At 32.6% G+C, this 25,044-nt stretch overlaps 1 protein-coding gene across 2 annotated transcripts; it reads left to right on the top strand.

Moving 5' to 3' along the window:
• The first annotated feature begins 11,419 nt into the window (after positions 1-11,419).
• Positions 11,420-17,434, top strand: LOC131635547 (telomere repeat-binding factor 1-like). Of its 2 annotated transcripts, none has more exons than XM_058906174.1 (7): positions 11,420-11,568; positions 12,158-12,329; positions 12,465-12,685; positions 13,415-13,505; positions 14,883-14,966; positions 16,396-16,743; positions 16,966-17,434. In XM_058906174.1, exons 2-7 carry the CDS (start codon positions 12,180-12,182, stop codon positions 16,978-16,980), a joined length of 909 nt encoding a protein of 302 aa, XP_058762157.1. In that variant the 5' UTR covers positions 11,420-11,568; positions 12,158-12,179; the 3' UTR covers positions 16,981-17,434. The 2 variants fall into 2 exon arrangements, with proteins under 2 accessions (XP_058762157.1, XP_058762156.1); XM_058906173.1 differs by having other exon boundaries at positions 11,423-11,568; positions 12,155-12,329.
• The last annotated feature ends 7,610 nt before the right edge of the window (positions 17,435-25,044 follow it).

The following is a 25,044-nucleotide window of genomic DNA, read 5'->3' as shown; positions in this document are numbered from 1 at the left end:
TGTTTGAGTCGTTAGAAATGAATGAATATTTAGAAATAATTTATATTTATTTCTCTAGCCATTCCCTGAGTTGTTTTGTCCTTTGATTCTATCGTGATCGTTATGGGATCACCTTATGCGGCCGCAATATTGTGGTTGTGGTTAGTAATGCATCGACAACGGACCACAATTGCGGTGTGAACTGGTTCAGTTCAGATTCTTTTTCAATAAAGCTTAAGCAGAAGAATCTTAGACATAAACAGATAATCTCATACACAAGCAGAACAATTTTAGATATTAAAAAAAGAATCTTATGTTCAGATTTAGAGCTTACCTTTATTTTATGTCACTTTTCTACTGTTCTGAGATTTCACATGTATGTAAAATTTGTATTTAATTTGCTTTTGCTTCATTGATTTTCATTCACAACTTCAATACTTTAACAAAATTTCTATCTATTTCACCATGTGTTTGAACTTGACGCAAATTTCTTCCTCCTTTCCAACATCATTCATACTGTTGGCATTGTTGGGTATATAATTTTCTACTTCATTTCACTTATTATTGCAGAAGTATAGTAATGTTTTTAGAAATGAAGAGAGATTTGGAGAGTGATTTTATATTTTTGAAGTTAATGTTAGGATAATTAATTTAATTTTATATTTATTTAATTATGCTAATGTTGAAAATATTTTTTGAATTGTTAAATTTAAAATATTTAATTTTTTAAAAAATGTTAAAAAACTATTTTATATTTTTGAACAATTTTTATTTATATTAGTAATTAATTAAATTTGCAAGAAAATAATCTATTTAATAATTTTAATTTTTTTAAAGAATTTATACTTTTGTGTCTTTTAATTATTTATGTCAATACCAAAAAAATTAATTATTAAATTTTATTCATCCACTACTTAAAATAAATATTTAATCTTTTCGACAAACACTTTTTATTTATTTAAATCAATTAATTAAATTTTAAAGAAGATAGTGTATTTTATTTAAATTTTATATTTATAACTAATTATTTATATATTCAATTAATAGGTATTATTGAATAATACCTCCACGAGAACAATTTCCTACAAAAAGTTTGGATGGTGCTCCAAGTGATGATATTGGATGGTATTTTGGAACACGAAAACTTGGAAGTTGCAACAATGTTCGCTGCAAATTGTGTAATGTAGTAATAAGAGGTGGCATTACAAGATTGAAGCAATATATCACACATGTGAAAGGACAGGTTGCGGCTTGTGGTAGAGTAACAACTATGGTTAGAGAAAATATGATGAAACTTTTACTTGATTCTAAAGCGAAGAGAAATGATTCTAAGAGAAGGAAACAAGAATTTGAAGAACGTGTAAGAGGAGATGATGAAGATACATATGAAGATGTGAATACTCTTATTGAGGTTAAATTGAGCTATGCAACACAAGAAAGCCTTTGATCACATTGAGAATGGAAAATATACAACAATTCAAACGAGAAACAAGAGCTTATGAAAATGTATATGAACATGGTGAAAGCTCTTGTGCCACTATTAGTGGAGGTGAAAGGCCATAAGATATCTCCTTTTCTTTGAGATCTACTAATATTGATCTTGTTAGGAGAAAAGTATGAAGCAACCAAGAGCTGGTAAAGGCTTTTTGAAGACTTGGAGAAAAAGGCTCGGAGAGGCAGTATGTAAATTTATAATTTACGAGTGTTTTCCTATGAATTTATCTAACTCTCCTTGGTTGCATAATTTGATTTATACTTCTTCTGAGGTGGGAAAAGCCAAATGCCCAAATCCTTATGAAATCTCAAATGTTTACTTGGAAATATTCATATACCTTAGAAGCAGTAATTCACAACATAACAAACACAAATTCAAAATAAAACAAACACAAATGCAACAATTTTTCACACACTCAAATAAATCCCAACCCTTAATTCTCTTTCAAATCACTTGGATTGATGAGCTGTGCATAATATAAGACCTTCAATCCCTCATTTCACTAAACCAAACTCATCACAAAATTAACTTAATTCACTCTCCATTTTTCCCCATTTCTAACCAACTTTGTTCACATGCTTGAAAAATTCACACGTACAAAGGACCCTACATAACACCTTTACTGTTCTATTCATTTTTCGGAAAAAGATCCTAATATAACTCTACGCAAATACCTTCAAAACCACACTGAAAGTTCTCAACTCCCAAGACTATTCAGAGTTTCACACTGAAGTTCTGAATTAGTGAGCTAAGCCTTAAGCACCACTACGTGCACATACAAAAATTCCAGCACACAGACATAGCCAACAACATAATAACCTATTCAAATTTACAGAATATTGGAGTAGACGAAGATTATCAGGAAGCAAGTTTATTGCAAGAGGGTTTTCTTTACTCACCTTGATTGAAGCACCATCAGAGTGACTCTAATAGGTAACTTTTTTTCATTCTCCATGCCTTGCAGATCCATTATGCTTCAACTAAGGCCTTCATTTTTGTTGTAATTGCCTTGCTTGCTATGTTGTTTTTTTTTTCATGTTTGAACTTTGAACTAGTTGGAGTTTGTTTGTATGGTTTAAGTGTTAAGGTTAATTTGTCTACTGTTTGGTTTAATTTGTTTTCACATGTTGGTTTACTGTTCATGTTTGATGTTGGTTGTTTGTTTATTTGACGTTTGAGAAACACTTTTTCGTTTGTTTTTTAGTTTTGGATATTAGGGTTATGGGAAAATCAGATTTGGGCGTTGGTTTAGGTTGTTGTTGTTTTCAATTGTGGATTTGGGTTTAGAAGTTAGTTTCAGGTCTAAATTATGTTTAGTGTTTTTTATTTTGAGTTTATCTTGGAGTTAGGGTTCAAGCTTTTCATGGATTTTCCAATCTGAATTTTGTAACGAGTTATGCTCAAATTATATAAATTCATTATAATTAATGGTAGTGGGTCACTATCCTTTAGAAGAATCTAGATAGTGAGTAGTTGATTTAGGCTAATGTTATAAATAGGTGATTTGTGAATGTAATTATCATCAACGAAAATAATGGAATAGTTATTTTTAGAGCAGTTTATCATTTTTAGTATAATTTATCTTAACATCAAAAGCATGTTCATAACAAATGGTGCTTTCATTGCCATGGATTCTTCTCCTCCCTACGATTACTATCATCACTACCTGCATGATACACTCAGTCACTATGAAAACCACAAACATCCACAAACATATAAATATTCAAGTCAATGTAACTTTTTCCCTGTTACATACTTATTACCTTCCATCATTACCCCATCCCCACCATCTTCCATCAATGTCACCATTGATAACCATCATAACAACTTTGCCTCCATGACCTCACCTCAAAACCTCTCTTCTTACATTAAATATATTTTTCAACAAATCTTGGATTCTCAACAGATTTTCACTCCTAACACGATTGAGGAAGAACGAGAAAAATTATTAGATCTACACACAATAGAACTTGAACATCAATCAAAAAAAGAAGAAGAAATTACTTTCCATCCAAAATTTTCTGTAGATGAACAAGAATCAAATGTAAAAGAATCAGCAGATATGTGCAAAAAACAACTCCAACAACCCAAATTCTATGATGATTAAATAGAAGAAGAACGAAAAGAAACAGAAAATTTTGGTTCACAACAAATTTCTTCCGTGAAATTTCTGACATCTTCTCCAGCAAAATTTCCGACATCTTCCCCGGCGAGATGTGCTTCAATAAGATATGTCAAGGAAGATTCCCTTCTTGCATATTTCTTCACCGATCCAGTAATTGTTATTCCTGACCAAAGAGTTCCTAACCCGTCACCCATTATGAAGCAGGCGCAAAATCACCGGCCATCTTCGGTGATATCTCCGACCAGTACGGAAATTGCAATCAAAGCTCATTACAATGTGAGATATATTCACAGTGATGTTGATTTCACCATTCTACCGGAGCCACCACCAACGGCAATCTTAAATCAACATCTTGTATCATCGCCACCCCTAAAACCACTGACCATAGTTTTATCTCAGCCACTACCATTGAAACCACCGTTCAAATTTTCTTGGCTGCAACTACCATCCCCTACTTCACTAAAGAGAGTCTTGTCATCATCGACACTACCGCCGCCGAAAACACCAGAGTCACCATCAAGCATAGACTCCTCTTTTTCTTCACTACCGAAAACACCATTAAAACCTCCAGATATATTATCGTATTTGTCACCGCCATCAGAACCACCATGGGATAAAATAAAATCCATTGAATCATCACCATCTCCAACCACCATAATGTACACTATGCAATCAATTCTGTATCTTCGAGGCCACTATATTTTTTCTCAATTAGAGAAATAAGGGCTCAATCCAATAACTTTTCGAGAATCAATTGGTTATACAATCCAATATGGGGTTGAAGAAAAAACTTGGGTATATTCTCATAATGATTTTTTCCTAATCAAATTTAGACTCTCAATTTCATTATCTGCGGGAATGCTAGTAGTATGTGTCTTGTTGAGAAGTTAAATTTAGAATCAAATTTTTTTGTGTTTCCATGGGGTGAAGTGACAATCAATTGGATGGATGAATTGAGTTTGAGAGGTTATATTTTTCTTATTTACATCTCACATGTGATTCAGGAAATGAGAAATGTTGCAGAAATGTTAAATCTTATAAGAGAAAAAAAAAGGATCAGAGTTTTCAAGTGGCTCTATTATGGTCTTCGACTTCCATGAGAGACTATTTTTTCACTCTGTAGAGCTTGTTTGGAGGCTACATCAGAAAGACAACACACAAAATGGTTGTAAAATGAAGAGTTCTGAAATGAGATGTAGTATTAGTAGTCTTTATTGTGATTGGGTTCACTACCTTATAAGTAATTTTAAGAACTAAGGTGTTTTTGTTCTCACCACATATAATTTGTTAACCAAGTGCATTAAAACTTGGAACTATTATGTTGCTGCCAAATGGGTGGAATTTAAATTGTTTTGCAATAGGAAAATGCTTCTCATCTTTCTCATAATTGATGCACCAAAGTCTCATACACCTTTTCATCCAGTCACTCGAGATCGGGAAATAGCAATGGGATATATGGTCAAAATTTGAGTGTGTCTACCATGGGAACATCTTATCACATCAAGCAATAGGATCTTGGTGGATAATTAAAGACGTGCACAAAAGTTTGGTTCTTCATTTTTAAGCAATTGGATGTGAGAAGAAATTTTTTGGTAGGAGCAATCTTCACAACCTTGAGGACAAGGTTATTTTCCAAGATTGGTGGAATGTAATGAGTTAGGCCCAAATTCTATAAATCCATTATAATTAATGGTAGGGAGTCACTATCCTTTAGAAGAATCTAAATAGTGAGTAATTGAGTTAGGCTAATGTTATAAATAGGTGATTGGTGAATGTAATTATCATCAATGAAAATGAATGAAAAAGTTATTTTTAGAGTAGTTTGCATTTTTAGTATAATTTCTCTTAAATTCAAAAGCATGTTCATAACAAATTTTGTTTTTTAGTTTTGGTGTTAAATTGGTGTTTATCAGGTAAATTAAGGTAGGGTTATTGTCCGGTCCTCTCAGATTTGGGGAATGTTTGGTGTTTTCTGGGTTTTGTTAAAGGTGGCTTGAGGTTAGGGGTGGACACTCATCTCCTGCATATGAATTCTCATCATTTTCTATGTGAACTCGGGTGGTCGGATGAGTTTTCTAGTGAAAACTCAACCTGATTCTAGGCAGAGACGATGGTATTCTTGGATGAGGTTTGTCCATTTGAGTTTCCTGGTTAAAATTCGACTGAATTCTGGAAGCTCACGGTGGATAGAGGCGTTTTGTTAAGCGGAGGGTATGAATGAGGTTAGAGGGAGAGTAAGAATATTTGGTTGAGGAGAGATAAAATTTAGGACTTGATGAGCCTTCCTTCACTTGCTTTTTTTGTTTTACATTCTTTCAGGTTGCTTGGCGCAGATAGATGGCAGGCTTGCATCCTGCCACTTTGGTTTCATTTGAGTTTATTATAACTTACGTGGAATGCTTGTTTCACCAACCACCTACTAAACATATAACTTTTCAAATTGATTTAGAAATTAATAATATGAAAAATTAAGGTAAATTTGAATAACAACTTATACTAATAAATGTTTTTTCGAGCTTCATCAACTAATTATTCAAATCTCGCTCTTTGACAATTATAATTTTGTTCAATGCTTCTAATTATTCAAACAACATTTTCTTCTTTACTAGTTCATCATTATCATCATCATCATCATCATCATCATGAACCCGAATTTCTCAACAAATTTGATACTTTAAAGAATGAACTAGTAGAGAATAAAATGTTAATTGAAGAACTAGAAGTATCGAATCACATTCTAATTGTTATAGAGTGGGATATGGATAATGAGTTGCAGAAAGCTCGAAAAACATTAATTAATGTGAATTGTTCTTAAAATATAACTTAATTTTTCATATTATTATTTTTTAATTCAATTTGATATGTTATATATTCAGTGAGGGATTAGTAAAACTCTCAATCCATATATGATATAATAAACTCAATTGTATTTTCTATCATTTTAATGTGCTTTAGACATTTTGGACTGAACGAAATGAATGTTGCACAAGGAATAATATTCTAAACAACAATATAGGGCAAAAAAAAACAACAACACAACATTTTACTTATATCAATAAAAAACAACAACATAACTCAACAAAAATAACAACATAATTAACAAAAACCATAACAATAACACAAACATTTTACTTATCTAAAAATAAATAAATAAAACTTAGAGAATATCAACAATAACACAAACATTTTACTTGTATCAACAAGAACAACAACATAGCTAAAAAAACCAGAACAATAACATAAATATTTTTCTTATCTTAATAAAAACAACAACATAAAATCTTTAGTCTCATCTTAACAACATCAGTAATAACTCTAAACTTTTATTACCTCAACAAAAGACAAAAAAAAAACAAGTAACAACTCAACAAAATAACTCAATAAAAACAACAACATACAACCTATACGATTTAGTGTCTAAACAATAAGAAAAACAACAAACCCTAAATGACAAATAATTTAACAACAAAAACAACCACAAAAAAACTCATAAAATGAATGGTGGAAATAATTCATGTACCAGAAATGTGAAGAGGTCAAAAAATGAGTCTCGTGTTTCCGTCTTGCAAAGTTTCGTGGCACATTTCCTTGATACATACTAGTTGGAGAAGATATGTTGGAGTTTTGTGAAGAAATGATGTAACTTTTATGGAGTTTGGGCTAAGGTGTGAGAGGTTAGAGTTTCACTTATGGAGCTACGACACTGTTCCATTCAGAAGTGAAAAAGTACCCCTAGGTAGCACTTTTCACCACGGTTGAAAGAAGCAACCGTCTTCAAATATCCCTTATTAACACACTTTTAGTAAGTTACTGATGGATATTTTGCCATGGTTTTTACTATATACCATGGGGAAAAGTAGTTTCATTTTTAAATAGAAATTAAGGGAACACTTCATTTTTGTAAAAAAACACAAAATTGATGGTGTTCTGATTCGAAGCGTGTCACTCCTTCACCTTTCACCATAAATATTGGTTTGGAACGTCGAGAAAAATGATTTAAAAATAAAAAAAAGAAAGGCGCCTAAGGAATAGATATTAATTCGGTGAAATAAATGGTCGTAGTAAGAAGCTGTTACGAAATGTATAATTTGTAGTAGTGTGAAATTTATTGGAGAAATCTCATAAAGTCCCCCTTAAGGTCTTGTCAGAATTCCCCATGACGAAAACATCTGCCACCAATAAGTAACACACGATTTAACTTTGAAGTTTCATAGAGTAAAAATATCTCATGATAACCCTACGATGGATAAAACGGAAAACCAATGTCACTAGGGCCCCATAAAATATCACAAAAGAACATATCCACCATTTACAGTTTCGCATTGTAAATGCAATAATATCTAGACAAATATTTTGAATTAAAACTTTATACTTCCTTCCATTTAGAAGGATCTCCAAAAACCCCTAATGTTATAGGCTACAACCTTCATGGTTACTGCATAAAACCTTAAACCACCACTCGTAGATGTTATTCTTTACTTTCTCTTTGAATCAAGAACAAAGTATAATAGGAACACAATGGGAAACAAGAAGAACAACAAGGAATTGATTATAGCTTTAAATCTTTACTTTCTCTTTGAATCAAGATTACAAGTGTTACAAGAATAACAAATAGCCATTTCACCCTAAATTAGGGTTTGCAGTATGCAATGATGAGAGACTAGTATGCTATTTATAATAAACCTAACATACTAAACTAATGAACTTTTTCACAAATACCCATTACAAGCAAACTTAAGGTACAAGTTAACTTATTCAATTGGACATAACTAACAAACTCAATTTGAAATACTGACAATCCTAACATTTCGACACCCACATACTAAAACACACTTCGACTATAATATGTAGGTCTTCGACAACGGTATACAAACAACCTTTGGCCTCATGCATATTCTCTGTCGAATCAGAAGCTACCCTTCGACCTAATAGAGTTTGATCCAATTCTCACAGTCTTCTTGTTGGATTTTGAAAATGAACCATTATCCACTGTACATTAAATCATGGTTTTGCAATAAAAAATGGAAAATTTCCCTTAATTGCAAGCATAAATATTTTTCAAACAAATCTCTCTATTCTTAATTCCTCTTGTTTTCTTACCTTTATGAATTTTATTTTGAAACATTTCTTATAACACATTAAGTTCTCTAACCAAATCACTGATTTTGTCGTTATCGTCTTTGTCATCGAAATCAAGGGAATCAATTGAACTTGGACAAAATCTAGTATTTATGTCTAAATTGAATTTATATTTCAACATTTCAAGTATGAAAAAATTCACTATCAATTTTGATGTATAGAACAATGTTTATTAATTCATAAATCAGAGTATAATTGAACCCCCTTATGAAATAAAGTTTTAAACAACTTTATGAATACTTTCTTTGAGAATATAACTTTCTTAAAAAACTCAGCGTTTGAAGTATGCAAAGGAACACCAAAATATCAAACATAAACACATCGTTCTCACATAATTGTATCTGGATATCATTGAAAAATGCTTTCGAAGGTTAACCTAAAAAAACTACACCATTTAATATATATGTATAATATCCTCATATTGATATGTCGAAGAAAAGAATATTTTTTCTTCATCCATTGCGGCTACATGATTAGAGAGAAAATTGACACCAACAAGTTTTTTTTTCAAAAAGCCAAAACTATAGAGATATTGTGACAATGCCAATGCCTCTTTCAACAATGAGTATGATCGATGGTTCCATCGATGCATGCTACAAATTACATTTGTTTGTGTGTTTCTGCCCCTTTCATTCTTTGATTCAGTGGCGGAGCCAGAAAAGTTATAAAGCCCGGGCAAAAATTTAAAGACTACAAAATCATGAAGTTTCAAACTTTGAATCAAAATCATAAACAGTACCAAATAAGCTAATCACAAACCTGTTAAATGTGGTTGTCTTTCCTATCTTTGCTCACGTTTATTTCTTTGCTTTCGTGCTCTGAAAACGGCTACAGTGTTAAAAGCATAAAAAATAGAGACGACTATAAATTCTTTTTTCATAAGTTAGTTAAGTTGGGGGTTGTACTAGCATTTTGTTTGCAACTAAAACCATACACCAAACTCAATTTTTTTACTAAAATAAAATTTATTACATATAACAAACTTCATACAAGACAACATAACTAGGTATAACTATTGGAGCATTCTTCAGATTCTCTGCGGCAATGATGACATTCCAAGCAAGCTGCCCTTTGAGAAACATGGTGATATGCCTCGTAATTTCTTCTTCCAGGGCATTATAAAATTATACTCCAGTATATTATACATATTATAAAGGCATAAAAATTCTTGAAATGCAAAGAATGCAGAAAACAGTAGATGCTAACAATTAATACTGACATAGAAATTCTTAAAAATGCACATCCAACTATCAACAATACTGTCATCACCTAATCAAAATTTATCATAAAAAACATGTCATAATATAAATTAAACTCTCCTAATTTAAATAAATATGATTTTCAGAGCATATTTAGGAGAAAAAAATAAACAGATTAAACTTACCAAATCAAACAAAAAGAAGAAGTAGTAGTCTTTTAGTTGATGTGTTTGTTGCCTCCTCCTAGATTAAATATGAATAATAACAGACAAAAAGAAACAAACCACACTATATGCAGCAACAAAGAATCTAGTTACAATGAAAAAACAAGATAAAGGAAGAAGAATTTTCGTTCAGAACTTTTACCGAACACTTGGTGGGCATAGCGGGAAACGATAAACTCGGCACAAATTCTCCATCAATTCGTCACCCACAACTTGCAACAACAACAAGTAATAACACAACAACAATGTTGTAGCAGAAATTGAATAAAAATAGAAGAAAAAGAAGAAATAGTGGAGTCGCCGGTGTGCATTTGTTCACGGTATGCTGTGGCAGAGGATGGGCATTGAAGATCTGATATGCGTCTATTACGTTCTGGTGTGGCGGAGAATGACGCGGGATGGTGAAGCGTGGCTAGGCGGAGCCTGGGCAACTGCCCTAGCTGGCCGGGCGGTGGCTCCGCCACTGCTTTGATTCTTGTACACGTCCCTTCACATCAGAAAATTCTACATAAGATTTGAAATTTCAACGCTCAAACGCTCTTTGATTAACTTTCAGATCTACAAATGATAGAATAAACGCAATGCAAGAAAAGTCGACAGGATGACCCAACATAGCAATAAAATCAACACGCTTTTAACATCTCGATTAACGAGTTGTGTGGAGGATTGTCAATCCGAAAGTCCAAATATCCAACGTAATTCTTTTGGTATGACCTTAAGAGGGAATTAGAGGCATGTCCTTTGAAAAAGATGTCAATTTCAAAAATAATATTGTGAGTGAGAATATCTCGAGCAAGGAAAATACCTTTGTATAATGCCCTAAATTCAAAAATACCTTTGTCAAAGTTATTACAAGTGGTCAGAAAAATATATCCATCAATGTTTCCTTTGAATTTAATCACGATTTGGACGATACCAATAGAATGCAAGATTATTGGTAGTTTCATCGAAATCTATCACAATTGGATCGATAGCTTAAATCAAATTATAATATACTCTAGATCAAACAAATTAATGACATGACTCATTTTTTCTATATGAATTTTAAAACATCGTATATTTTTTAAATCATATTATTAATACAAAATATTTACTAATTACTTACCTACAACTAATCTCCATTAGAGAACAAATGAAATAATGACAATCTTCGTTAGAGTATATCCTTTCAAGCATATTTTTTTCTTCATTTTGTGTCTGTGAAATAAATATAAAGAAACTAATGAAAAAATAAATACATTTTAATCTAGCAAACAAATAAAACCCTAAACAATTAAACAAATCAAACAATATAAAAAAAGAGAAAGCAAAATATAGGCGATGGCAGTTTGCCCTTTGTAACATAAACAAGTTCAACTATCACTAATCTCTACACAGCCCCGGACTCCCTCCTCGTCAGAACTTAGGGTGAGAAACTCCACCGTTTCTTTCTCTTATTTATTCAATTTATTTTCCCAATTTCTCTTTCCCTCCGACGGTAACACCGGCGGTGATTCGATTCCGCCGCGATCGCCGCCTGCAAAACGCATTGCATCAGAGAATTACATCGTACCGTAGCATAGCTTCAATAACAAATGCAATTGACAGCGTAGATTTATATTGTGATAAGAATTTTCATATGTTTTGCTTAGGAGTTAGGATAGAAATGGAGGGAAAGGGAACCAGAGGGAAATTTCTCAACTTATAAGAATTCTCACAATTGATATATAATATATATTTTTGAATTATTATAAAAAAGAGTAAAATGATTTTGGACTATTTGATAAAGTCCTTTGAAACCTTGCTCCAATTCATTTTTTTGGATACTGATATAGAAAAGTTTTTGTTTTACGCCGTACGCCGGGTTGAGGTGGGACTATTGTCGTGTCTATTTTTAATTGGCTCCAAATATCCGAACAATGGCTAAGCGTTTCGGATTTGTAAAACTTGTGATTATATGTTTAGAGGTGAATTTGATATTTGTATGGTTTATGGTTTATGGTGTTCGTTGCAGCAGAGTGAATTTCTTGTTTCTCTAGATGGGTGCTCCTAAGCAGAAATGGACATCAGAAGAGGAATCGGCACTCAAAGCTGGAGTTGTCAAGCATGGGGTGGGTAAATGGCGTACAATACTTAAGGATCCTGAGTTTAATTGTGTCTTGTTTCTGCGCTCAAATGTCGATCTTAAGGTTTGGTTATGTTGTTGGTTGTTGTGCTTGTTTGTTTATTTATTCCGTTTCTGTATGATTTTGTATTGAATTATTGTTGGACACTTGGACCGTCGAATGTGGATCTTAAGGTTTGGTTATGTGGGTGTTGGATAGGATAAATGGAGAAATTTAAGTGTGATGGCAAATGGATGGACCTCTAGGGAGAAGTCTAAGGTTGCAATCAAAAGGGTGCATCATCATGGATCAAGACACGATGAAAACTCTCTCGCTGTCATTCCTGCTAGTCCAAGTGATGATGATATCGTTGATGTTAAGCCTCTTCAGGTTTCAAGGGATATGCTCCAGATTCCTGGTCCGAAAAGGTCTATTGAAAGGTTGGGCCCATTTTTGTTTTGTTTGTTAAATATGGTAGTTTATTTAATTGCGTCTAATAGCGTTGTTAAATAGCGGCTAGAGCATAGTGAAATTTTAACAAAGTGCTATTGTTTAGCGATACGCGATTTAATACGGAATATTGAAAGTAATGTTTGCGTTAGATTCTCCCGTCGAAATACGGGAAAGCTCCATTCAATTCTCGATTGAAACGGAGTTTTCTGATTCCTCCTCGGAACTGGAGTTTTCTGATTCCTCCTCGGAACAGGAGTTTTCTGATTCCTCCTCGGAACTGGAATATCATTTCAAGATCTTAGAAGATATTCAAGAGTTCGATGCGACTTTTGTCCCGTCGGCCAACACACAACATGAGACTTTACCACCATGGAGTGGCCTTTTGCAAGATGATGAGGGAGAAATTCAGTAAGAGGCTGTAGCATCACTTTATCACTGTAGTGTTGCAGAATTTGAACAAACTAACAGTTTTTGCGATATGCGAAAATTCAGATCTTTCAACCTAGTTTGCAGAATAGAACATATAATTTAATAGTGCTATCTGCGTTTGTCTTTCAATTAGGGATTCTCATTATTTACCCAGTTTGTTAAGAACATCATTCAATATCTATGCTGTAAATCGTAATTTTTTATACATGTTCCCCCTTTTGTTGTAAATCGAAATATTTTTCACGTGTATTCGACATTGTATGCTTAACCGTGTTTATATTATACAGATTCAGATTGGATAACCTTATCATGGAAGCTATATCTAGCTTGAATGAGCTTGGTGGTTCTAACAAAACAACAATTGCGTCTTTCATATTGGTATAATTCTGATTTCTAAGCCCAATTTTGATTTGTTCTGCTTTTAATTATGTAGTTTTCATGCTTTTTTTCAAACTTTATTATGGCAGATGTTAGAATATGTAATAAATGTCGCATAAATTCATTATTCCATTATCAGTATTTTAGAATATCTTAGAAAATCTATTGGGAGGTTTTTCCATATTCCACAAGTTATTTGTTTAATTAGGGTTTGGAGTTGATATTAGTACTAATACTGGTATTATATCGTCAAAGAGCGGGCCTTCGCGCAACAGTAAGGTGGACCTTGTAATATGTAGCTCATGGGTTGAACTCCTTGCGACAGCCTCTCCGCTGACTAGGGTAAGGCTGCATACATCTATGCTCCCTAGACCTCACCTAGTGGGAGCCTCGTGCACTCGAGTAGTAAATGAATCTCACTTGCTGTCTGTATAAATTACAATAGCCCTAGAGCTGTATAGAAGAAAATGTAAGAAATAGGAAAAGAAAATTAACAACAACAACCAAGTCTTATCCTCTAAGTGGAGCCGGCTACATGAATCAAATTCCGCCTTAATATTCTATCCAATACCACGTTTCTATCCAATTCGTTAATTTTGAGATCTTTCTTAATAGTTTCTCTTATAGTTTTTCTAGGTCTTCCTCTACCTCTAGTTGTTTGACTCCTCCCATTTGTTTACTCTCCTTACAACAGAATCAATGAGTCTTCTCTCTACATGTCAAAACCACCAAAGCCTATTTTCCACCATCTTTTCTACTACGTAATTGATTCATATCATAGAGATTCAACATAGTTATACGTTGGCTGTCGACTGTCTAGCACAACCCTCTCCTTTTATCCGAGCTTGGGAACGGCTATGCATAGCAATGCTAACATAGGCAGGATTAGGAAAAGGAAATTAATAAATGCAAAGAATAAGAAAGGACAATCAACCACAATATAATAACACTGATTACACAAACATTTAATTGCTTTGATTTTGTTAAGTCGAGGCCATCATGAAGCAGAGCCAGTTTGAAAAAAGAAGGCTAAAGTTGAGCCGTCATGCTGAAAGACATGTGAGCCAATTTGCACAAAGAAGCTTGAGTGGTGTGAGACCTGTGGGTGTCAGTGTTGTACAACAACTATATGCCTCCCAAAACCTGGTTACTTTGACTTATGGTTTCTGTGAGTGAAAAGCTCAGTGCATCTTGAGTCTTAGGTGTTTCGAATGTCCCTTGTGGTAGGGTGTGATCTATACTGCTATTTTAACTTTCAATTGACTAAATCTTACATGGTTAAGAAATGGCATTATATTGATTATTACTATATGAAGTGTTGTAGCATTCCATTTCTTATACAATATTGTTTTAATTTCATCACTTTGTATTCTGTAGGACCATTATTACCCACCGGCAGACTTCAAAAATTTACTGTCAGCAAAACTGAAGTATCTTGCATCTAGTGGAAAGCTGATCAAGGTACATTGCAACAAGTTTCATTTTTAAGTCATTTTGATTTTGAAGTTTGAACTACTTGGTTGTTAGAACTTGAGATTTTCAGTTTAATGTTAGTAAACTTTTTTATTATTTGTTTATGTTAGTAGCTTTTATATGTGTGTTGCATGTTTTATTTTATGTATAATTATTTATTTTAAACGCTTTGCGGTTTCCGCTATTTGTCAGCTACGATATCCGATATTTCTCATATCGGTTTTTTGGTGATCCGATATTTTCTGTGATCCGCTATTAACAACATTGGTTTCATTATGTCATTACTTATCCATCTGATGTAAACATACAAAAAAATTGTCATAAATGCATCTGTTTTCAGCAATGCATTTGTTTTTTTGTTCACTCACTAGTGTGAGTGCACTTTACAACCCTATCCTATAGGTTATTGTAGGAACATGAGTATTTAATGAGATTGAAACATGGATATCCCATTTATAGTCTTTACATCACTTATCTTTCTGGAGTAAGTTCTCCTCTACATTACTGTTTTATATTTACCGTTTCATGAACAAATACAAAATCAAACATTTACTCTAAGATGTAGTGGATTAGTATTGGGAAAATCAAGTCTCACAATGGCTAGAAATAAGGCCTAAGTAGAGCTTATAAAGTCAGACAATCCTCACCTTAGAAGTTGGTTTGGTGGATTTATCAGACCCTAAAACACAAGATGGTATTTGTGTCTATCGTAGACACATTATCGGGCCGCCTATTATCCATGAACCTAGTTCAGAAGTATTGGGCTTGAGCCGTTAGTAGAGTATTAGAAAAAACTCAAGGTTCACTTTGGTTTGAGATAAGGCCTAAATATAACTTGTAATGTCTAGGAAATCTTCACCTTAAAAGCCATTTTGTGGGGTTGAGTTTGGCCCCAAAACATTCAAATTAGACAAACCCTGGTATGAGTCCAGGGAGTGGAAATTGGGACAGATATAGAGTAATAACTGAATAAAAGAAGCTTCAGGGCCAGAGGATAGAGGCTGAAAGGAATAAGGAAAGATCTCGAGTTAAAATGAAAGCCGTCGAGTTGAAATGATGAGAAACACTTCAACACTCCTTGTAATAATTTTTTTATTCAAAATACATATATCTATTTGAAATAAAGTGTTGCTGCTGATGCTATTACTTGTTTTATTATATTCTCTTGTCTGTCATCTGTTGCTTAGATACAGCTGCTGGTTGTGGGTTTGGTCTGAGATTCTAGTATTCTACTCTACATTTTCTAATGTAGACTGAAAAAATTATATCTTTTGTTGTGAATTAAAAACAGTTTTTGTTCTATATATTTTAGAAATCAAATTTTCTTCTTCTTGATTTAGTGTTGTACATTTATTTTGAGCCATATTTACTTGTTTCAATTAGAGATCGTACTCATGGGTTGAGTTTGATATTTCAGGTTAAACGTAGGTATAGGATTGCACCTACCCATTCTGACAGAGGAAGACACCAACCCATGTTATTATTGGAAGGGAGGCAAAAAGGCTCTATGAAATTTGAGATTGATGACAGCAATATGCCTTCACAGTCTGAGATAGATTATGAGTTAGAAAAGCTAAGGTCCATGTCTGCAGAAGAGGCAGCTGCAGTTGCTGCTCGAGCAGTTGCTGAAGCGGAAGCCGCCATAGCGGAAGCTGAAGAGGCAACAAAGGAGGCAGAGGCTGCAGAGGCAGATGCAGATGTAGCGCAAGCTTTTGCAGATGCTGCAATGAAATCAGTGAAGGTGAAGAAGAGCACCCCAAAGACGGTAAATCCTGACTTTTCCTTCCTTTGTAATACTATAACATAATGCATTAAATGCACACATAGAAGATGCTTTTGTATGCTACTTAGATGCAAAATGGCATAAACTTAGTTTTTTTTTTTTAAATTTTATATTTACGTATGATATTATCAGTGATTATCTGTTTTTCTTATTTCCTGTCAAATGGATGTGGTATTTTATCTTGTTGCACGTTTGAATTTGCAGACGATCCCTGCTTGATTGAAGTGCGGAGACTGAAACATTAGGAGCGGGATCCATGGCGTTGGCTAGGACAGACAGACAGCAAGATTCATATTTAATCATTTGGTGGCATTTTCTATATATTACATAAATTATTTATAGAAAGTGGTTCTATGCAGGTTTAGCCTTTATCAGAAGATTATTATGAAGAAATAGACCTTTGTTTGAAATGTCCTTGTTGTAGATGTAAATAGAATAATGTTTTGAGTCTTTGTTGTAATTTCTCGAGAGCGGTTCTTTCCATTGCTCTCTGTGTCAGCAGTATACCATTTTGTATTAAAAAAAATAGATGTTTAGATGGATGGGAAACCATTCAAATTTCTGCAAAACCATACAGCTTATAAGTCCACCTTTTCAAATAAAAAGCCTTTATTAGGGATATTTTCATGTTGTAGGACAATGTACCTTTTCAATATAGATTTAAATAATATTATTCTTTGAATCTATTATTACTTATTTGTTTAAGAATTGTGTGAAAATCAGCTCTCTTAATGAAAGGGGTTGTGTTGTGTTGTTCAAGGTTATTTTTGGGAGGAAGGGTGGGTGTCTGCTCTGCACACCTCATTCTGCAATTTTCTATCTAGATTCCAAATACTGGTCTCTTTCAAGGAATTGTGCAAAAACTGATTTTTGATAAAATCCTTGCATGTTCGCATTTATTTTGTTAAGAGTAAAAGAGAATTTGAAGCATATAATAGATTTTTGTGTTTTTGGATAAAGTAATAGTAAGTTGTTTGATCTAGAATGAACTATATTGTAAGTTGAACTCTGATAAAATTTGGTGTGAGAAGTTGTGGTAGTGAAAATTTCAAATAGTGATTTGTAGGAACTCAAGTAGGTCATGTGGTTTTGAGAATCAAGTATTCGCTCTGTTGTCTTTTTTTTTTTTTTTTCTCTTATCTTTTATTTATTTGTTATTTTTTCTCTTATCAAGTAGGTCATGTGGTTTTGAAAATTTTAAATAGTGATTTGTAGGAACTCAAGTAGGTCACGTGGTTTTAAGCCGAATCAAGTATTCGCTCTGTTGTCTTTATTTTTCGTTTTAATTATCTTTTTTTTCACTTATCTTTTCTATTACACACTTCTTTCTTGTAAAAAGAAAAAGTTTTTTTTGTCTTTCACAAATTAGTCAAGGTTATAAAAAACAAAACAAAAAGTTTAAAAATTGCATCTATCCAAAGTGATCGAGGAGGTAAATTTTAAAATGTTGAATTTGAAATTTTTTGTATTGAGAATGGAATACTGCATATCTTTTTTACTCCATGAACTCCACAATAAAGCTAAGTAGTGGAATAAAAATATAGATCTCTCGAAGAGATAGCGAGAATAATACTCAACAAAACTAATCGTTCTAAATATTTATAGGCTGATGCATTAAACAATATTTACTATGTAATGAATAGAGTCTTGATAAGACCAGTTCTAAAAATTACTCCCTATGAAATACTTAAAAGATTGAAGCCAAATATTTATGACATCTATGTCTTTGATTGCAAATGTTTTATCCTTAATAGTGAGAAGAATAATTTTGAAAAATTTGACGCTAAAGTTGCTGCAGATCTCTTGGATACTCAACTTTTAGTAAAGTTTTTTGTATTCTTAATTAACGATTCATGATTATAGAAGAATCTGTACACGTTATTTTTGATGAAATTAACCCTAAGTTTTTAGTAATAAATGGTAAAAGTCTTTGATTGTGAAGTATTTTGGAAAAATATCTTTTAGAAGACAAAAATGAAAATAAAGACAAATATAAAGATCAAGATGAACAAACAAATAAAGAAAAAGAGATAGATGGAGATAGTCATCAAGAACTATCAACAAAATGGAACACGACAAGAGGGCATCTGATTCACAATGTAATAGAAGACATCTCAAAAGATATAACTACTTGGCACTCTCTAAATCAAGTATGCAAATTCATGATTTTATTTCCCAAATTGATCCAAACAAAGTCAATGAAGCCACAAGTTAAAAGCCTTAAGAATGCATCTTATTTTCTTTATTATATCTTAATTTTCAAATTCTTTCTAATGGATGTAAAGAGTGCATTTTTAAACAATTCTATATAAGAGGTAGTGTATGTTGATCCACCCCATGATTATAAAAATTTCTCTTGTCCTAATGATCTCATCAAGTTAAAAAAATACTCTTTACTATTTAAAACAAGTCTCCCACATTTGATATTACCATTTGAGCATGTTTCTTCTGAAAATAATTTTTAAAAGAAGAAAAGTTGATGCAATTTTGTTTATAACAGAAAAATCTGAGAATAACATTTTACGTGTTAAAATTTATTTTGATGATATTATTGTTGTAAATTATTATAATAATTAATAATATGAGTGTGTTCTAAAATGACAAGGAAAATATGCTATGATTTGAATTTTGCAGTCGGAGAGAGGCAACTCTTCATGAAATATTGCAGAATAAAACCATGCAATCGTTGGTGAACCATGATGTGGGCCAAAAGTCATAACTCGGAAAAGAAATTGCTTCACCAAGGGTCGCTACCTTGTGAAACAATATCAGCATGGCCTATAAAAGCATAGTTTCGAATTCAGAATTCTCATCACAAAAAATCAAAAATCCTCTAGAATAAATTCCAGACACTCTTCGCTACATTCGAGTTTTCACCCGTCTTGTGCAAACTCGAGAAGGCTGAATTATCCTGGGTATTCCTGCGTAGAAACTCCAAGACGAATTGGGAGTGCTTGAAATACCATAAAGAAAGTGTTCCGTACACGATTCTAGCCTCGATTCCATTTGATTTAAATTAATTTTCCAACAATCTTATAGTAACTCATATAATGGCAATCGAGACTTTTGTTTCAAGCGTCAGAAGATGAAATATTGTTCCGTGGACATATTTTAAACACAATAAGAATCACTGTTATGAATCCGGGTACGTCTTAATTTTTTTTATAAAAGAAAAAATTCATAAAATTGTGAAAATCGTAGTATTAAAGTCAAGTGATTGATAGTATGATTTTCCTATTATAAAATTCTTTGAAACGAAGCAATGCATTATACATACATATATAATTATAAGTAAAATGAGAATTCGACATGCATCGTTTCATTATTGATGGTTTGAAATTTGAATAGTGCAATAAGAATTTATTAAAGTATTTCAACTATTGAAAATCTATTATGCAACGGAATCACATTTCTATATCGTGAACGTTTCATTGGTCTATTGAAAATAAGAATTTGACATGCAACATTTCATTGTCGTTGATTTGAATAGTGCAATGATAGATAAATATAATTGTTTGAAACTAATACTAGTATAACTTTATGTCATAAAGTCTTTATTAAAATAATAAGCAAAATATCCATATTTCATTGACACTATTCTGAAAATCAATTGTTAAAATAAAAAAATATATTCTGTTACTTTTTCAATTGCTTCTGTCGTGTGCATAACATGGTTCGGGTGACTTGTAATATGGTAATTTTAAATAATTTTTTTTAATGTTGTCTCTATATTAAATATTGATGAAATTTATTAAAGTTTATAATTAACAAGTTGAAAAATTCTTTGGTACCCTTGAGTTTTAGTTGGGTACCGGTACCCTTAGTGTTAATTAATTTAAAATTTTATTTTTTAAAAATAAAATAATATTAAGAAATGATGTGGCGTTGAATATCTTCATTTGATTGGAAGAAAGTACCGATACCCAATCAAATTCAAGGCTACCGGAGTGTTCACCTAAAAAGTTATCCAACTAAACTGTGAGTGGAATGTTATATGAATAACATGTTTGATTCTAATGATGGATCATGACTTATATAGACCTCATAATTTTGAGTTTAATGTAACTATTGAAATATCGAAACGTAGAATTTGAGAATCTTATCGCAGAGGATAAGGAATTTGAGATTCCTACAAATAAGAACCTCGTGAGGAAAGTTCTCTACGGATTATTGAAACACAAACCGAAAGTTCGTCAATGATTGTTGAAAAACAACCTGAACTTAGAATAAGCAAAAGTCTGAAAGGCTAAGGATTTATGACCGAACAAAATCGATTGTTGACATATTTCTTTTATCTAATAGAAGAAAATAGTGAGAATTTTGTTAGTAATATTTTTATTATTATTCAAGTGGAAGATGATCCTAAGAATTACAATGAAGAAGTAACTTCAAGGGACTTCTCTTGGAATGATGTTATCCAAGACGAAATGGATTCAATAATGTCAAACCGTACTTGGAACTTGTCGATCTACTTAAAAGATAAAGATTCAATGGATGCAAATGGATGTTTAGAAGAAAGTATCATAGTGATGGTACATTAAACATCTACAAGGATTGATTAGTAACCAAGGGTTTTAGACAAAAGAAAGATGTTGATTATTTTGACACATATGCACTAGAAGCAAGCATAATGAAAATTATAGTTTTATTTGCATTAGCTTCATCAAATAGATGTCAAAACAATATTCCTAAATAAAAATCTCAATGAGGAGATTTACATGGAGAAACCAGAAGGTTATATGCTTCTTGGTAATGAACAAAAGATTCAAAAAATAAAAGAGGAGACACACAACTTAGGGGGAGACTTTCAATCTTATCAAAACATAAATTCAAAGAGTTTGTCATCATCAAAAAGGGGGAGATTGTGAAGAATATATCTTATATCTAGTTTTGATGATGACAAAGACTATCAAAGAAGAAAAGGATCAAAAGTGTCATGCACATCAAAGATGAAGTTGATCAAGAAGGTTGAACAAAGAAATTCAAGTGAATATTTGAGACAAGAGAACTTAACTAAGGTACTCATTGCAATTTATACTATACCACTTTAAATTGCTCATAATTTTATCTCCCACTTCATCTAAAAACCTTCTTGCATCATCATGCATGATTATCTAAAAACCTTCCTCATCTAATTCTTGTAATAAGTGTTTGTACACAAAAGTTGTGTAAGAACATTGTGATATTCCTTTGTCTCTATGTTGATTATATGTTGATCATTATCAATGAGATGAATGGAATCTTATAAACAAAGAGGTTTCTAGCTTCCATATTCAAGATGAAGAATGTTGAAATAGTGGACACTCTTTTCGATCAAAGTAAAGCAAAAGTGTGGGGGTTTAAAACATAGTCAAACACACTATATTGAGAAAACTTCCACATTCAAGATGAAAGATCTTGGACTAGTTGGCACTTTTTTGGGGATCAAAGAAATGCGAAAAAGTGGGGGTTATGAACTTAGTCAAATACACTTTGTTGAGAAAGTTCTTGATAAGTTCAAACGATCACATTTCAAAAAGTGAATATTCATTTTGATCTTAGTGTTAAAATGATGATGGAAGAGTTATGGCTATATTAGAATACACAAGTGAAATTGGTTTTCTAATGCCAATGTATATATGCAATATATCAGTTCCAATTAGTAAATGAGTATATTTATTAGAAATCCAAATAGTGATTATTGGAAGACCATCACAAGGATTTTCGATTATCTTTTAAAGAAACCAAAATCTTGACCTCCATCATGGTAGGTTTCCTATCATATTAGAAGGATATACCAATATGAGTTGGATATCGAGTGTTGTAGATCATAAATTTACAACTAAGTGAATAATTACACTAGTTGGAGGTGAGATTTCTTGGAAGAGCAAGAAACAAACATGCATCACTCTCTTGACCATGGAGCCATGGTGTGTGGATCTCGCTTCCAATAGTCAAAGAAGTTAAATGGTTGAGGGACCTTCTGTCGGAAGTTCCATTGGCTAAATACAGTGTTTCAAAGGTGTTAACACAATGTGTTAGTCAAGCCAATTTAGCAAGAGAATTCAAATAAGTGTAAAATGGAAAGTCTGGGCACTGAGGCCTTAGACATTCGTGAGAAAATTGATTAAAGATGTAATCATTTACTCGCATATATAAGATCAATCTATAATTTGGGAAATTCATTTACTAAGCCACTGGTCCGAGACTTAGTAAAAACAACCTCGAGAGGTATGGGGTTGAAACTCCTTGAATAAGTTCCGACAATGATAGCAACCTAATATGAAGTTAATACATCTTAACCTAAGATTCAATGGGTAACAACATGTCGTTAATTTAGAAGTTAGTGCAACATTTTGAAACAATGTTGACTATTACATAATTGAGGGTTGAGTTTTTTAAAACTCTTAATGAAGTTCTATATCGAGGAGGATATGTATCTTGAGAAATAGATACAAATTGAACTTCACCTATATGAATTTCAAGATGGGGTCGTCTTAAAGTGAGAGTTGGAGTTTCTCTCATGAAAAATTCATGAAAACAGGAAAAGCACATGGCCATAAATAGTGCTAGGCGAGATATGTAGGCGAAGAACCTTTAAAGAGTGTGTGTATAGTAACGCCGGTCTGATCACATGGGATAACGGTTCAAAGCATAGCTACCTAACGTTCCGATTAGGCTTTGCGTTGTCTTTACTAAGGTTAAGTTCAAATCGAAAGATATCTAACTGTATTAACACTCTTTTGCTTTCTATATTCTGGAATTAGACTTGTCATTATTAGAACAAGTGGGGGATTGTTGCAAATTATTAATAATAATTAATAATATGAGTGTGTTCCAAAATGACAAGGAAAGTATGCTATGTTTGAATTTTGAATTCGAGAGTGGCAACTCTTCATGAAATGCTGCACAATAAAACCATGCAACCGTTGGTGAACCATGTTGTGGGCCAAAAGTCATAACTCTTGGAAAAGAAATTGCTTCACCAAGGGTCGCTACCTTGTGAAACAATATTAGCATGGCCTATAAAAGCATAATTTCGGATTCAAAATTCTCATCACAAAAAATCGAAAATCCTCTAGAATAAATTCCAGAAACTCTTTGTTACATTCGAGTTTTCACCCGTCTTGTGCAGACTCGAGAAGACTGAATTATCCTTGATATTCCTGCGTAGAAACTCCAAGACAAATTGGGGGTGCTTGAAATACTATAAGAAAAGTATTCCGTACATGATTCTAGCCTCGATTCCATTTGGTTTAAATTAATTTTCCAACAATTATAATCGATGCTAAAGACGAATTTTCCTATAAATTTTTTTCTAATATGCTACATATTGAGTTCTAAATATTATGGGTGAACTTCGCTACTGAGGATTCTTCTAATGAAACTATAAACCTTGTCTTCACCATACAAAATTCACCTCGGATCACTTCTACCAATATTCATTATCTCAACACTTTCCATAAACACGTCTTCAAATTCCCATATCAAACATCTCATTCACATGTTAATGGTAATGCTAATTGAATTCTAGACATATGAGACACTGATCATGTGCATTTTTCTAAACATTCACATCAATCTTAAAATGAGATTAAAACTATTTCCATTACCACCAATCATTACAGCACCATTCTTTTCTTTTTTTCCTTCTAATTTTGAACAATGCTCTCTTTTCTTCTTAAATTTTATACTAATTTAATTTCTATTCCTTGCATCAAATGTGAACTGTCATATCTTTTTTAATTGAGTTATATCAATTATTTCATTTACACTTTCATCTCTCCTTTTCAGACCAAGTGGTTCAAAAAACCATCTTAATACTGTTTCTATTATTTGTAATATTTTTTTATCTCCGTCTTGGTCATTCTTCTCATAATACTATACGTATATTAAAAAGTTTTTCTTTTGTCAAGACTTACAAATCTTCTATCTTCTATGTCCTCGAGCTGAGGAAGACCACAATAGACGACAAAACTTTTTCTGTAGAGAACTTAACCACTGCATGTCCAGAGATGAGTTCAAGCCCAGAACTCTCTAACTAAGTTGGAAGAGATCCCTTACCATATAATCCAAGTGCTCTTAGAAAGAAAACAATTATTTTGATACCACTCACATGGATATTTGGGGTCCTTTTAATGCCCATTCTCTTTTTTGTTATAAATAATTCCTTACTAATGTAGATGATCATAATATATTTTCTTAGATTTATTTAATGATGTTAAACACTAAAAGAAAAATGCATCATATCTAAGGGATTGTGCCAGGGTAAAACCCCTCGCAAAAAAATAGGCCGCCAGAAGC

This window comes from Vicia villosa, unplaced genomic scaffold (genome assembly GCF_029867415.1).
Source record: "Vicia villosa cultivar HV-30 ecotype Madison, WI unplaced genomic scaffold, Vvil1.0 ctg.001509F_1_1, whole genome shotgun sequence".
NCBI classification, from domain to species: domain Eukaryota; kingdom Viridiplantae; phylum Streptophyta; class Magnoliopsida; order Fabales; family Fabaceae; genus Vicia; species Vicia villosa.
The sequence above is the reverse complement of the archived record's forward strand: the minus strand, read 5'-3'. Positions and strand labels throughout refer to the sequence as shown.